The 16,057-nt window shown below is 37.4% G+C and overlaps 1 protein-coding gene across 1 annotated transcript; it reads right to left on the reverse strand.

Annotated features, from left to right (window-relative positions):
* Nucleotides 1–741: 741 nt before the first annotated feature.
* On the reverse strand, nt 742–16,032 carry LOC128353379 (sodium- and chloride-dependent betaine transporter-like). Its single transcript, XM_053314068.1, has 17 exons — nt 16,006–16,032; nt 14,504–14,642; nt 13,503–13,688; nt 12,995–13,129; nt 11,752–11,892; nt 11,440–11,557; nt 10,471–10,518; nt 9,504–9,633; nt 7,882–8,016; nt 5,194–5,297; nt 4,982–5,106; nt 4,412–4,524; nt 4,128–4,265; nt 3,738–3,840; nt 2,847–2,947; nt 1,482–1,628; nt 742–1,358 (listed from the first exon to the last, which is right to left on the reverse strand). Exons 3-17 carry the CDS (start codon nt 13,675–13,677, stop codon nt 1,191–1,193), a joined length of 1,881 nt encoding a protein of 626 aa, XP_053170043.1. The 5' UTR covers nt 13,678–13,688; nt 14,504–14,642; nt 16,006–16,032; the 3' UTR covers nt 742–1,190.
* Between the last annotated feature and the right edge of the window lie 25 nt (nt 16,033–16,057).

Consider the following 16,057-nt stretch of genomic DNA (forward strand, 5'->3'; position numbering starts at 1 on the left):
ATGTAAAGGCTGATTGGCAGATACTCTAATTACAAATGGGAACATGGGAAAAAAGGAAGTGTCACTTGTAAACCTATTGTTCTATAACTACCCTCAGGCAAATTGCAGCTCCTAATACAAGCAGAGCCATCGATATATAAAATAGTGGCATGACCTGACATATACCTACTGTTGTTCTCCATCACTTGAAGAACATCAAATTGCCAATGGCCTTCAGATAGTTTCCTGTTGTTGATTTCTTTTTTCTTTTTTTGACCCGGTCAACCCAATAGTGGGCCCTTTGGCTTTCAAGGCCAGATTTTTTCAGGATCGTGAGGGTCATTCTGTGTTGTCAGGGGCAGGGCGGAGGCGACTGAAGGGGAGGGGAGGTGGGAGGCTGGGTGGAACTGTCTGTTAATTGAATGCCAGTTTGAATTACACAGATGGTTGAGCTTGGCATTATGATGGAACAAGTTCATGTCCACCTATCACACATACGCTGGGACATGACACATACACACAGTCGGTTTGTGGTTCCATGGCTGTCTATAAGTTTGTGTTTGGTATATAACAAAAAGGAAATAGGAAGACGCAGACATGAAGATTTTTTCTTAATAATGTTACACAATAGGAACAATGTGATCAGTTGGAATTGATGAAGAAAAGGCAGGTTGAGCACTCTGAACTTGTATCGAATGTTTATCTGGTCAGAAATCAATATGGATAGAATCAAAAGAGAAACACTGCACTATGACATTTAATACATTGATACTTTTAATGAGATGTATCGCCATTGTTTACACAAGGTAATATGTTTAATATTCATGATGTATGACACTGAAGTTCATGGGCACATTCAGTTTTGTCTGTAATTATACATTTAATAAACAGCTAATACCATTTAAATTGCAGATAAAACAAATGTAATAAATGACCAGGAATCACTACCCTGTTAATGTCATAGTTTGAGTTTGTACATTATGTGGGACTTTTACATTTTTCTTCTTCTTTTTTTTTAAAGGTAATATAAAAAGGTTTAAAAATGTACATAGGTTAAAAAAAAAAACAATCCTAAAATGACCTCCCTGAATACTTGTGAAAAGTGTACATATGAATAAAACATTGTATATGATTCAAATAATTGTTTTTGGCGTATATTGCAATGATGCTAAGAAACATAATTTGCTGCAAGATCTATAAATCAATTACAGTCAAACTCCAATGGGTTCCTCCATCATCATCTTCTCGTTTCTTTCAGCCATGGTGCTGCTTGGCTGCACCTGAGCCTTGAAGATTACGCTCTTACACAGTGTGAGCACTGGCTTGTGTGCCCAAGCCTGACGCAGGTCACTGGATGGTGTAGACATAGTTTGCAAATTCTGATTGTTTGGAAGGAAATTTAAGTAAAACTCAGTTATACAGACATCACAGTATCATAGTAAGTAATGAGAAAATATATCTATATTTGAAAATGACAAAATACAACTTTCAAATTCACTCACCCTATGCAGTGAGACCAACATGAAAATTGGGATGAATATCAGTGGAGTAACGACGAGTAGCCTGCCCAAAATATAACTCCCCTCACCGGCCTCATAGCCATACACCTCCAATATGGGTGGGAATGATGTTCTAAATACCAGAGTGATCTAGGGAACATGAAATGGACAAGTTAAAAAGCTTTACTTTTAGTGATGTTGTTGACAGAAGAGGAATCATCCTATCTATATGTGAACAAAAAATCTAAATATCTGTGACAAATCACTTGGCCACTTGTCAGCAGCACAACAACCTGTAAACACAACACTGATATATTATCACCATAAGCAATGATATGGCAAACATTTTTGCTAACAGATGCCTATTTACATGTGTAGAAGACACAAAGCTATATTAGGAATTATTTGTCATGTTTCCAGCCAACTGGTGACCTTTCAGTGTAATATTCACTCTTCTTTCAGTTCTGTTTTAATCTCAACCAAGAAAAGGAAATATGTGTTTTGCTAGTTTCTAGCACTAGTTATCAGCAGTTTGACACTGTTTGTTAGAGCTGGAAATTCGATTGATAAGAATGTTGAGACCGTTGAGAGTAAACCAAAACAGTCAAGTTTCTGGCAGTAGATCCAAAACAATGAGCTGAAAGTTGCTACAATGCTCTGTAGAGCTGAGAGGAACTAAAAAGTTGGATGGTAATTCTCTGTGGGTTCGTCACTTTAAGCAAAGAATTTCACATTACACATTTTTCCAATGTAAAAATAACATCTAGAGCAGTGTTATGCTAAAACTATTTACACTTTCAGCTATTATCAAACATTTATATACCACTCTAACCATGATGACATAATCCAGCACTGTAAAGTAAAAACATACATTCTTCCATCATAAACTGTATTGTAGGTCTTTGTAAATGGTCAGCAGTTATATGTCCTTTACTGTAACTGTGTGTGATTTGTGTGATTTAGACACCAGTATGCTCCTTTAATTGCTTGAATGGACTCCACATCCAAATTAGAGTGTCTACTGTACTTTCTGCTCTTCTACTGATCATGCCTGAAGTGAAGTGTGTTTAAAAACAGATGAGTCCACATTTTCAGGTAAAGACAGCATCCCTCCTTTTATATGTGAGCTCATGCATAATTACTGATGTGGCAAAATGAACTATCTGAAACACTCAGCAGAGATGAAAGCCCAGGAGAGATGGAATCAAGAGAAAGAAAAGAAGAGGGGTGATGAAGGGCAGCGTAGGATCTGTGTTCAGGGCAAATATCAAGAAAATAATGAATAGTGTGAAGGAAAGGGGAACACAGGAAAGAAACACAAAGTTGATGAATTAAGTAAAAGAGATGAGAGAAGTGCGAGAAGCCTACCCCACAGATGAGCGGTGTGATAAACATCCAGCAGTACTTCAGCACTGGGACTGGCAGGGACCCTATCATGTCTGTAATGTTGTGTAAGAAACGGTCTGCACCTGCAAAGTCATAGACAGGAAGTGTTAGGCAATCAAAGGTAACAGAAGTTTTTGTTTTTACAGGGACCGCTCTCAAAACACATGGGGTCTTTGAATGAAAACACACTATGATGGTGAAGCCTTCATTTTGTGATATCCAGTGGTATCAAATTACAGATTTTTATTAAAGATGCAGTGTGTAGAATTTAGTGGCATGTAGCAGAACGGACTTGGCAGAAATGGAATATAAGTCATAAGTATGTTTTAACTAGTATAATCATCTGAAAATGAGAACAGTTGTGTTTTCATGATCTTAAAATGAAGCCTTTCTGCACTGCATATCTGCACTGGGAGCGGGTCCCTCTTCTGTCATCTGTAGGGATGTTTCTACAGTAGCCCAGAATGTACAAACCAAGCCAAAAATAGACAAACCAAACACTGAGTCGAGGGAGGTTCATGACCACTGTGGTTACATGCTTGGGGGAAATAAGGGGGTGTTTTCAGTTTGTTGCAATCTGCAACCTTACCACTAAATCCTACACAGTGCTCCTTTAAGTAGCAATATGATAGGACAGTGTTTTTTTTCTAAACCCATCTGTGATTAGATGTTTGTTTACCATGCACAAATCCAATCATCTTATCAATGTTACATCTAAAACATACTGTATATCCACTATATTATATATGATATAATGTGCCCTGTGGAATTTTCAAACAAAGCTAATGTGAATTGAAGTTAGTAAATTACTTTTGTGTTGAGAAGCTGGTGTGCATCATGTAGCGCAGTGATAATAGCCAGTCCATGACTTACCATACACCCAGCCAATGCCAATGCACTCAAAGCTGATAATGATGAGGACAATTACTTCATTGAGCCCATACATGTCAATAGTGTGAAAGAGTAATATTCCTCCCTGAAACATGAGCAGAAAAAAAAACACAGGCAGAAAAATGAAAGGCTATCTTTGTCTTTATATCTTACTGTCCAGACCAATTTCCTGAGACTATGGCAGGACTCCTTCATGACACGCATTCATATTTAGTATAATTCATCAGTATCATGTAATGCTGACCTTACTGCAACAATAAATTGGAATTTAAAGAGAGTCATGCTAGGCCTGGGTTTATTCCCTGAGCCACCCAAATTAAGAGTAAGCAAGAGTTCTATCATTGTCACTGTTCCCCATCTGCTGTCCCTTACCTGAGAAACAAGTGGCAGTCCCAGTAGGAAGCAGACCACAGCGATGACCAGGGTCAGTATTTCTCTTCTTCCAGGCTTCCTCAGGTGATGTGGGAACAGGTCTGTGATGGATGTGGCCACGCTCTCCAAAACCACAAACTGTGAGGAAAGAACCCATAGGATTTTAGCAAAAATAATGACTCAAAACAATCTGTTCTCAACATATTTGCAGACTAATTTGCTGATCAACTAATCGATTAATCAACTAAAAGTTGCAGCTCTACTGTGTACCATCTATCACATACCTGAACATTCACACCCAGGAGGAGGATCATGAGGAAGAAGAGCACAGACCAAAACATCGAGCCAGGCAGCATTGACAGAACCTTAGGAAAGGCCATGAAAACCAAACCAGGACCTGTCGAAAGTAAATGAATGCAACTATTGACACATGAATAGTGTCTGGCAATTTTGAGGTCGACAACACAACAACACTGAGTTCAATAACTTTTATTTGTGTAGCACTTTTCATGCAGACTTTTGTCCCAAGATGCTTTCTAAAGCATGATTAAAAAGAGCAAATAAGGTCAAGAGGATAACTAGAATAAACAAAGAAAAAAATATCAAATAAAATAACAAATTGTGAAAGGTGGTACTCATTGCATTCTTCTGTAAGTGTAGGAATGCCACTGGCCTGAATGACTGAAAAAATGAACTTTGAAATGAAAATCTTTTAACTGTATCTGGTCATAAGATGCCATCTTGTGGATGCTGTTTGTTGTTTCAACAGTTTCAATGCCTAAGTTTATCACAAGAAATGTTTAGTGAAAACTGTCAAATAAAGGTGAGGGGTGAAAAGTGGGGAATTAACTCACCAGACGAAACAACGTCATGTATGTCTACGTTCTGGTCATGAGCAAGGAATCCGAGTACTGAGAATACAACAAGGCCAGCAAAGATACTGGTGACACAGTTCAGACCGCACAGTACAAAGCAGTCCCTGCAACATAAAAGAAGATAAGACTCCTCAGTCAAAAAGCACATGACTCTAAATCTGTAATGATGATGCACTGAGAGCAACACTCACCTGTAGCTGTTGCTGTTGTATTTGTTATAGCTTCCAAGAGTAGTCAGTACTCCAATAGACAAGATGTAGGAGTAGATCACTTGACGTACTGCATCAAACCATGCCTACAGCAGGTAACAACAAGGCTTTAACTTTTCATAGCTACATATGAGAATCATATAGCTTTGAAAATTCACATTGTTGAAATAACCCAGATTATATGACAAACAATTAACCAAAAATGAATAACCTTTTTTTCAAATGAACAACAACTTTGCTTGTGCCAATAATGATCAAATGTTTGAGTGTGTGTCCTCATGTACATAATGCAGGCATATAGTATTTGCATGTTACCATGTTTTGTTTTTGTGTTACTGTGTTCACAACTATGTGAAAGAATGTACACCACATGTGTGTTTGGATTAGTGGGCATTCAAGTTTGTGGATGTGGATGGTTTTGAATGTCTGTCTTGTCTGTCTGCAGGCCTTTTTCCTGACAGCATCTGGTTAGCATTAAATACACTTGTGTAAGATTTTTGCCCAATAAAATATATAGTTGGCATGACTCCGAAACAATATACAAACCCCTAGTCTGGCCCCATGCTGAGGATGACTTATTCCTAGCCTTGGGTCAGAAATGGAAGGTTCAGTCTATGGCAAAGGATCTTCATATTTGAGAGTGGACAAAGAGGAAACTGTTGAGTCCCTTTAAAAGCCTGTGTTTTATTTAAAATGCTCTTGGGTGTTCTGCATGCATATTCTCACATGCACACTGACACATGGTAAAAAAGGGGACACATTCATACATTAAACAGATCCCAGTTGCATGCCAGGGCTCAGCTATGATTTCCTCTGTGGATCAAGCAAAAGCAGACACTTTCATGCTCTGCAAGACTCATTAGAAACATCTGTTTTTGGATATGTTGTTAAGAGCATCTGGTATTGCATAACCCCACTCTCTGACTCATAACTGCTTTCACCTACTTTAAACATTATTCCACGTAATATTCTCAGTTCTGTTTCTCAAGCATAGACTGGAAAAGCACGAGTGTGAGAAACAACCTCCAAAGAATATATCAAAGGGCTCCTTTCTGATCTATGTTCAACATTAACTTCAGCCCTGACAAATTTGGATTTCATTTTCATGCAGGAACACTACTCCCAGAAATGGTCTTACAAGCATGTAGGCATACATGCATAGGAAGAGGAAGAGATGTCCCTGCAAGACGAGTTTAAAGACTTAACCCTCCGGTGATAATATTTGACCCCTGAAGCTGAGAGTCATGCTGTGAATTGTCAAGAGGAAGACAGAGTAGGGGGAGGAGAAAGACCCCTTTTCGCCAGCTGAAGCCAATGTGGTCATTGAGCTTACCAACAAATCCAAAGTTCACCCTATTTTTTAGTTTAGAAATAAAATAATTATACTGAATGAAAAACAGATCTGCTATAAAGTGTGCTAATTTTTAAGTACATACCTGTAAAGGTCTTGCATGAAGTCTGCATGATTATGTTGTCAGCGATTTATTGGGAAAAATACCTTCAAAATGTGTCCTATGCTGCTTTTACTGATGATGTTGCAATGTTACTGTACTGTATATTTGAGGGGGAGGATTTCTTTGACAAACTTTTTCTTTTTTGACTGAAAGGCATCTTGGTTTGTTTTTCTTGTTAAGACTCTGTCTTGGGACCGGAAGTGTGGAGTCAAGGCAGAGAAAAGGAGGAGGGGGAGGGACGATAAGAATAACAGGACACCGACATCATGTTAGAACAGAAAAGAACCTAACAGTGAGAGAGGTGAGGGAAAATAAAGAGATAGATGTTTAGGTTGGTTTGGAGGCCAAGGACAGAGCACTGACTAATTTAGCATGTCTTTAACTTAGAGCCACATACTGATTAGTGTAATGGAAAGCAGGAGTTCCAGACAATACAATGACATTTCAGAAACAAAACATTGTAATGAAAACAGCTGTACACTTAGGGCCTGATTTCTCTAAGATCCCAAATAGTGGGTACTAAGTTGCGTACATGGTGCAATAGATTGCACATTTCATTTTTCGTGCGGTTTGTGGGTGATCTACTAAGAATAATTGCGTAAATGAAAATAGGTGCAACAGGGTTGAGACAGCAATATTTAAATGAGGGTTTTGCGTGTCTGAATGGAGAGTTTGGACGAGAAGAAAGCTGCAAGCACAAACTGAAATGTGATCAGGTTCTAGTGGAAGAGGTTAATAAATATATTGAGTTATAACAAAAACAAATATTACCAGAAAAACAACATATGGGAGATTATTTGTGACAAAGTCAATGCTGTTAGTAAAACCAAAAATATTCCACTCCAAAAATATTAATACAGGTCGAAAAACTCCATCCTGTGCGTATTCTTTCATTGTGCCTCCGTCTCCTCCTCTCTACAGTAACAGAAGTCATCAGAGTGCAGTGTGTAGCCAGTTAATACCTGCCCTTCAAGGTATTATTTATAGATGCAGTTAGCGTCAGAAAAATTACCTTCAGGTTTGGTAAATCACAATGCATGTGCTAAATAACATATTTGCATTTTCTCCTCCCTGTATTTTGCACACTGGGGTTGAAATGCCCCATATTACATATTCATTATGGCAAACGTACATGTTAAGTTTGCACACGTTTTAACACACACAGACCTTTAGTAAATCAGGCACTTAGTGTGTAGTTTACTAAGCGTGTACTTACATCTGCAGAAATGATCTTGTCAAAGTCAGGCCAGAGGTAATATGCCAGGCCTGCGTGAGACCCTGGGAGTGACACCCCACGGAAGAAGAGGATGAGCAGCATCAGGTAGGGGACTGTAGCAGTGAAGTATACTATCTGCAAACACACAGGTGTGCATAAAACATTAGCCTTGTACAAACAGTGGTTCAGTATTGACATGTTTTTTTGTCATGGATTCTAAGCTTAAGGCTTAAATCAACTTGTCATGCAATACAAAAAATGTGGAAGAATCATTACATTAAAATATGTATTTTCATGCCTCAGAGTTTTTTTTCAACTTTTGTATAATTTATAAGTGTCATAATAAAGGCAGATCTGTCACAAACTAAACCGTTAGGAGGGTGAATTTATGGAAAATTCTACCCCAACTTTTACACAGAATTATTATTACTTTTTTTTAGCTGTATGCTATCACATTTGGGCATTTCCGTTCAAATTAGTTTGTCAGTGCTTTTCCATAGCCTTTTACTGTTCCCTTTGCATCTCTAATAATTTCAAGGAAAAGCGTTGCTTTTGGCTTTCTAATCTACATTGTGACTTTATTTCTCAAACTTTTAGAAATTAGACAACCAGTAATCAATCTCTATTTTGGAAACTTTTTCAGGTGCATGCAAGCAGGTTATGGATTTGCACGTATGCAAACATGTTATTCCACTTGCCATGTGTCTTTTGTAACATACACTACACACTCTCCATTTAATTTACTCTCCATTTAGATCTGTTGTTGTCTCCATCAACTCTTAAGGGTAATGTCTGGCTATTTAGCTGTTAAATGCTTCACTATGCTTACCAGCTAGTAGATAACTTTTTTATTGAAAACAGCTGCCTGATGTTAGAAATGTTGTTGATAAGAGTTCTGACAGTGAACCTAAACATTAAAAGTAGTGAACCTTAAAACCAAACAATGCGCTGAAATATGGCAAAATGCTCCATTGTCTGTGGGTATTCCACTACAAGCAACGCCTTACATATTATACATATTCATTTTATCCATTGTTAATACAGAAATATTCATTACAGCAGCTCTAAAATTAAAATGCTGTTGTTTAAAAAATACACTTCCTTGCCACATGACATGTATTCATCACTGGAGGCAGCAAACACATATTAAGTAGGTACTCTTTAGGGTAAAGGTTAAAAGGGGGGCATTGCTGTATTTGTTTACAGTGCAACCAAGCAAACTGTGGAGGATTCATTTACAAAGCATTAACTGATTTTGTCAAGTGGTTGAAGTAACTTTTTGGGTGACATGAAATGGCAGCATATTTACTAACAGGAATTAATGTATTAGGGAAATATGATGTATCTGTGTAACAAGTAATGGCCATATAGTAAATGCTACAGTGTTGAGGGATCTGTTTTTGCAATATTGCCCAAAAATGTAACAACATATATAATGTTGATATAATTAAAATTGGGATTAAGGTTTATAACTTTATGCACACTGACATAGAAAAACAATCATCACTTATTTATGTCCCTTTATTAAATCTATGCAAATCACAAAAGAGTGAATACAGATAGAGAGAAAGATAAATAAGTTTAAGACAGCTGACATTAAGTAATGCACTCTGAGTACTTACAATGCCCATGAATTTAATTCCCTTCCAGATGCAGAAGTAACATATTATCCAGGCAGCCAGGAGACACAGAGCCAGGTCCCAGTGTACCTCACCCAGCGACATGTCATCTGATATTCTTAACACACGTTTACTGTGGAAGAAATGGACATATAAACACACATATACACATGCATCCTCTGCAAATAACACACAGAATGATGGAGATGCAGATGTGAAATGCATACAAATGCACTGTGTTTCTTTTTTCAAAAGCTTCCCCTCCTGAAACTAAACCAAGCTAAATACGCCATGGCAGCATATGAAGAATGGCTTGAAATGCATATTCCTGTTAACATGCCCATGCCAAAATAAATTCAAATACATTGAAAAAGAATGAACATTTGGACCATAAATTAAGCTGTTAAAATCTATTTTAGCTTATTCTGGAAGGCTTTGGTTTAAGTCAAGTCAAGTCAAAGTCTTTATTGTCATTATATTGTGAACAATACAACAGAATTAAAAGTGCTGCTCTGTTAGGTGCCACAATGATCAAACATACATAAATAAATAAAAACAAATTTAAAAATATATATTTATTTTTATTTATTTAAAGTTCAGACCACATATTGATCTCATTGAAGGAAGCTAGTGCAGTGAGGTTGCACTTTGCCGATTTCCCCATGAAATATCTTAAGAGTAGGAGGAAGCTGGAATTTAAGGAAGCTTCTGTAATTAGTAATTTGTGGCTTTCTGGCTTATTGTCTCTACTGTGTCTGGGTGGCCCTGGTTCACTGGTCTTACCATTACCATCATACTTAATCAACACCTTGAGAATAAAGATAGCCTCTTATCTGGAAAGCATTAACAGCTATTTCTGAGGAATGTTTCACCATCAGAAAGACACACCAGGGAGTATGAAGTTAATGTCATTACTGTTTTTTTGTCACATTATAAGAAGTGTGTGTGTGTGTGTGTGTGTGTTTCTTACATCCAGAATTCCTCTTCTGATGATGTCAGCAATTCATCTGTCCCATTCCTGCAAATATAAAACAATGCAGGCAGGTAAAGGAAATTGAAAGATGCAAAGCAATTCTGGTTAGCCTGACTAAATCAAAGAATAGTTCTAAACAATCATCAGCTATTATTTTAGCTTTGTTTTTTTAGCCTCCAAACATTTATCAGTTCTTTTATTTCCAGTATTACACAGATGACTCTTGATATTATCAAAAATTATTATATGGTCAATAACATTTAAAGGGATGTGATACTATAACAACTTAAAAAAAGACTATTATTTAATATGCCAAAAATACAGCCCTCTTTTCAATCACGATTCAACTAAAAGCATAATATGTTTAGATTTAGCTGGTGTACTTTTCACCCCTGAACTGTCCCAGGACAGCAATTAAATGTGTGTTATCTTTTACTACAGAAACAGATATAAGCACCTCCTGCTCTAAACACATAAAAGCATGGGTGTGTCCCTGAGCTGCTACATATGGAAGCCAACATTAATCTCATGTTCCTTATAATTTTTTTATTTATCTCACAGAAAGACACACATCAGCATGATGTAGTGATCGCTGTGGTCCAGTATGTGTAAAATGTATTTTAAAAGTGCTTTACAAAGAAATTCAGAACATGACTAAATAATTAAAACAGAAATAAACATAGTATGTAATGAAGTTTAAACAATTTTATAGTTGTTAGAGATCCAACTGCAATTTTAAAGTAACATGGTGCTTTTATCATGTTTTTAAAAAGGCAGTAATTGGGGTAAACTGTTCCATAGTCTTGGAGCAGAAATGGAAGTGCCAGTGAGGATCTCACTGCTGCATTTTATATGCATTTTATAAAATATATTTTACTATTATATGATATTATTACTTGACTATTGAAAACCTGTCTCCAAAGAAAGAAAAAGGTGTAACAGCTTGATAATAAAGATGCAACTTACATGAAACTGTCATTCTCTAAGCCGTCATCTGAGGTGAAGTTGTTTAGGAATGACCAGTTGGACTCAGTATGAAACATATGGGGGTTCGCATAAATGCTATAACGAGTATGACATTCGGCTACAGGGTAAAGAAAAGAGAGATAAAGATGAGATGTATGTTATGCCTTTCAAAATGTGAAAAAGTTAAGGAAAATGTGTCTTGTGTTTCCTCTGAAGTAAACAGGAAACCAAGATTTGGTGTATGAGTACTACTAATGAAATACAGCTGTGTTTAAATGAGCCAACGTTGATTCATCCCCAAGAGTGGTTTACCAGTGTTCCAAATGTTGCTACATGTGGACCAGGGCAGAGGGCTTATGAAAGAGCTGATCAGGTAGAAAATAGTCCAGGCCGACATCAAAATGAAGTAGATGTTCAGATAGATCATGACCACTAGGGACGCAACCCCCACACCTGCAGGAAACAACGAGTGGTCACACAGTGGGTTAGTTAATGTTCACAATTTTTCAAGTTTCAAGTTTCACATTCAAGTTTATTGCCATTCCACCCATATATATAATAATTATATAATAGAGGAACGAAATTGCATTACTTGGGATCCTTGTGCTAAAGTTAAATAAAAATAAAACAACAACATACACATACACACTTATTTTTTTAAATCTCAAACTAAGACAGACATAAAAACAGCAGTGATTAATTCATATTTGTAATTCAAATGGCCTGTGGGAAGAAACTATTGCACATTCTGGCTGTCTTTGCTTTAATCAAGCACTATCTCTTGACAGAAGGCAGAAGGTCAAATAGTCTATGAGCAAGATGAAACAATAGTTTGGTGCTCAAATGAACACTGAATTAGGTTTTTCTGGCAGTAATCACTCCTTGTGTTAATACTGGCCATTAGAGGATCCCTTCATAATGCACTAACTGTATGTTGTGTTACTGTACTGTTTGTGCCAAAGTCCTTCTTTTTGTTACTATACTTCCACCACAGCTCAACAGGGAAACACTGTCTGAGGAAACACAAAGAGGGAATTGGATGCTAAAAACAGTATAAATGGGGAGCGCTTGGGTGGTCGAATGGTTAGTGCCACATAAAGGAAGTGTGTGTCCCTTGTTCAAATCTTTTCAGGGACCTTTGCTGCATGTCATTCACCTCTCTCTCTCCCTGTTTCCAGGCGGAAAGCTGCTTGATATCACTAAGTCAGACAGCCGAAGCCTCATTTATGCTTTACATAAACTTTTAAATCCATTTTGCACAAAATGACTATGTAGACACACTGTCAGATTTTGGCCCCCAATCACTTACATTGAAAGCACATTTGAAGGGTTTTAAAAGCCAGTGTTAACAGGAGGAATGATTACAGTGAAAACCTCTTTCAGTGTTCATATGGGCCCCTGACTGTTGTTTTAATGTGAACTTTCAAGATTACTGTGATCATTTTATTTCCAGTAATAATGACAAGAATTACATGGCAAACCTGTTTTTTTCCTGAATGCCATCTGACTAATTGTTGTGTAATTCAACATAAATCTTTCTGAGTTACGCTTTTACCTTCGAACATAGGGCAAATCTTCCTCCAGGCAGTGACCACACCCTCACTGGTGTATTGGCCCAATGCAGTCTCCAGGAAGAACATGGGAGCGCCGACAAAGATGAGACACATAAAGTAAGGGATGAAGAAGATAACTGAAAATAGAAATATGTGAGAGAATTATTTTCTTTTGGGGATTTCCAGGACAATCAAGCTAAAATTTATAGTAGTAACAAATCTTTTTGGAAAAACTTCTTGGATAAAATCAAGACAGCCATGAAGATGATCATAAATAAAACTGCCTGTTAACTCTGTTTGAGAGTAAGATGTACTATAAGATGCTTGGGTCCCCTCTCAAACTCTGACTCCTAGCCAACATACACACATAATGACAGATGAAAACATTCACTTACACACGTGCAAATGCTTTTACTCAACCTCCACAGCTCTAAATTCTTTGTTTCAGCAAGCAAATCCCCCCCCCCCCGCCCCCCCACACACACACATGCCCAAAAGCCAGTCCCTCACCTCCTCCATGCCGATAGCACAGATATGGAAAGCTCCACAAATTTGAAAAGCTATTGATTGCTGCCACCACGGAGAGCAAGAAGTGTGCGTTATTGGCCCACTTCTCCCTTGCTGGGGACCCTTTGTCCTTCCCCGAGTCTTCAACGTGGATCCCTTTGGCTGTTTCTTCAGTCATGGTGTCTCAATCTGTTGTATGCACACATCATTAATCAATTAGTCAATTACTATATCACTCAATCCTCTTGCACTGCTGCACTGTCTATTCTGTATTTCTTTAGCCAGATATATATCTTTTGCACGATCCATGTTCATGAGTGCTGTTATAGTCTATAGGGCCATAGTTACAGACTTTGAAGACCCTTGCACAAAGTTGGCAAGGCTCCAAAGCAACACACAAACCCCTAATCTGACCCTATACTGTGTCTCACTTGGAAGTCAGCCAAATGGATGCCTCAGTCTATGGCAAAGCATCTTCATGATTGAGAGTGGACAAAGAGGAGACTGTTGTGGTCACAGTGACACATTGACAAAAGGGTACATTGGAAAGAGTAGGGGCTTTCTCTAATCTTTGTCTGAGGGGAGTCCCATAGTCTCAGACTGTGAAAATCTCTTTCATGAACAAATACATGTAAGAACATTTTAATGTTGGTGTACTGAATCATAACTCTAGCTACTACTACTACTACTACTACTACTAATAATAATAATAATAATAATAATAATGATAATAACAATAATAATAAAATAATAATAACAATAACAATCACTTATGTAGCAATGTTCAGATAAAGTGCATAACATTTTTAAAAGAAAAGAGCAGACAATTTAAATGACAGTGAGAGTATTAAATATATTATTTTATGTTAAAAAAAGGAACTGAAAATGTCAAATAAATGTAGACGGGCAGAATGTACAATATTTCCCTCTGAAATGTAGTGGAGTGGAAGTATCAGTAGTATCAAATGGAAATACAAGTACAAGTACCTAAAAATTGTACTAACCTACAGCACAATAGTAAATGTACTTAGTTTCCACCATTGCACTCTGGTGTCTGTATCCCTGCCTATGCTGAGTTATTTTTGAATTGTGTCCCCCTCACAGATATTTGATGCTGCTTCACCCATACACCGTTTAAAATATCTAAAATAAAAATCATCTATTTAAACAATCCAATTAAAGTGCTGCAACATGAAAACAGTCATTAGTGCAAACAACAAGAAAGTCAGAAATTGACTCTAATGGTCACTCGTGCAACAGTATGGATCATGTTCCGTCTAAGAGGGCTATGTGATGACCAGGGGGTTGCCTCCTTCCCTCCAGAGATCCGCCATCAAAACAGAAAATACGCATGTAGGCTAGCCCACTGTACCCTATTTATTGTTATGATGACAGTAGACTACATTGTGCTGTTGGGTGTTGTGCGCATCGAGCTGAATTAAACAGTGACATGAAATAATGACATTAAGCGTGCTGATACATCTGGCCGCAGCAAGGGTTATAGCCAAATCAGTGGTCTGGCACGGACCAGTGGTCCCTACCACTAGGGGGCACTAAAGATACTGGTCATGACCAGTGGTCCGTGAACACCATGTTCCAAGACTGCAAATTAGCTGAAATTAGACGTCTTATATCTATGACCTTTTTTCATTTTTGTGTTAATGTTGTAAGTATTGTCTCCGTTAAATAAACATTAAAATGAAATTAAGAATATCACAATGTTTTGTCCAACAAAATACTATGTGTGACCGGGTGTAACAAGTAAACTGGCAACTTGCTCATGAAGTTATTCTTGTGGCTGAGTTGCGCAATTTAGAGGAATATTGGAGGATTTAATCCTGGCAATTTAATTTAGCACTTTTGTTTTCTTGTAGTCTGTAAGACCTGATTTCCCATGTGACTACATGAAGAAATGACAATGAACTTGGCATCACATCGCTGAGAGTGAAAATATCGATTCTTTTAATTTAAATTTTCAAACATTTGATGATTTTTTTTTTTAACATCTGTAAGAAATAGAATATCCTGTGCGTCACATCGACTCCAGGTTGTGGTTCAGGTTTGTTTTCATGAATAAAAACGTTTCAAACCCCCCCCCCCCCTGTTTACACCCTTGGGTAACTGTGGTGAGATAAACTCCTTGATTCTTTAAACCCAAATAAACTGGTAAAATGATGCTCTCGGCACCTCTTGCACAACATTTGCAGATGTGGAACAAAACTTTCATTTATGGTTCTTACATTTACCCTAATCAATATCGCACACACCATTGTGTTTCAGTCTATTTCGCTGGTAAAAAAAAAAAAAAAAAAAAAAAAAAGCCAAAATACAGATGCTCTGACAAAAACATTCAACTCTGTCGTTAATTGCATGCAATCGAATAAATTACTCATGCGAGTATTGCAAATACTTGCCTAAAAGTAAAATAAAACAGAACTGCTAAACATAATATGGCTAAAGTACTATTTGTCTAGCCACTAAGGAGATTTGAATGCATGAAACTCACCCCTGAGCTTGCAGTGAACGCAAACAACACAATTGACTGACTGAGCGAAGTT

The sequence above is a fragment of the Scomber japonicus genome, chromosome 23 (assembly GCF_027409825.1).
Source record: "Scomber japonicus isolate fScoJap1 chromosome 23, fScoJap1.pri, whole genome shotgun sequence".
In the NCBI taxonomy this organism is placed as follows: Eukaryota; Metazoa; Chordata; class Actinopteri; order Scombriformes; family Scombridae; genus Scomber; species Scomber japonicus.

What these genes read in the sequence shown, in the direction of transcription:
- LOC128353379 (XM_053314068.1), bottom strand. Translation starts at nt 13,677, where the DNA reads ATGACTGAAGAAACAGCCAAAGGGATCCACGTTGAAGACTCGGGGAAG. An exon ending in TCCTGGGTGTGAATGTTCAG is followed by an intron (nt 4,266 to 4,411) that starts GTATGTGATAGA and finishes CTTTCCTCACAG; the next exon opens with TTTGTGGTTTTGGAGAGCGT. An exon ending in TCACACCGCTCATCTGTGGG is followed by an intron (nt 1,629 to 2,846) that starts GTAGGCTTCTCG and finishes CATGTTCCCTAG; the next exon opens with ATCACTCTGGTATTTAGAAC.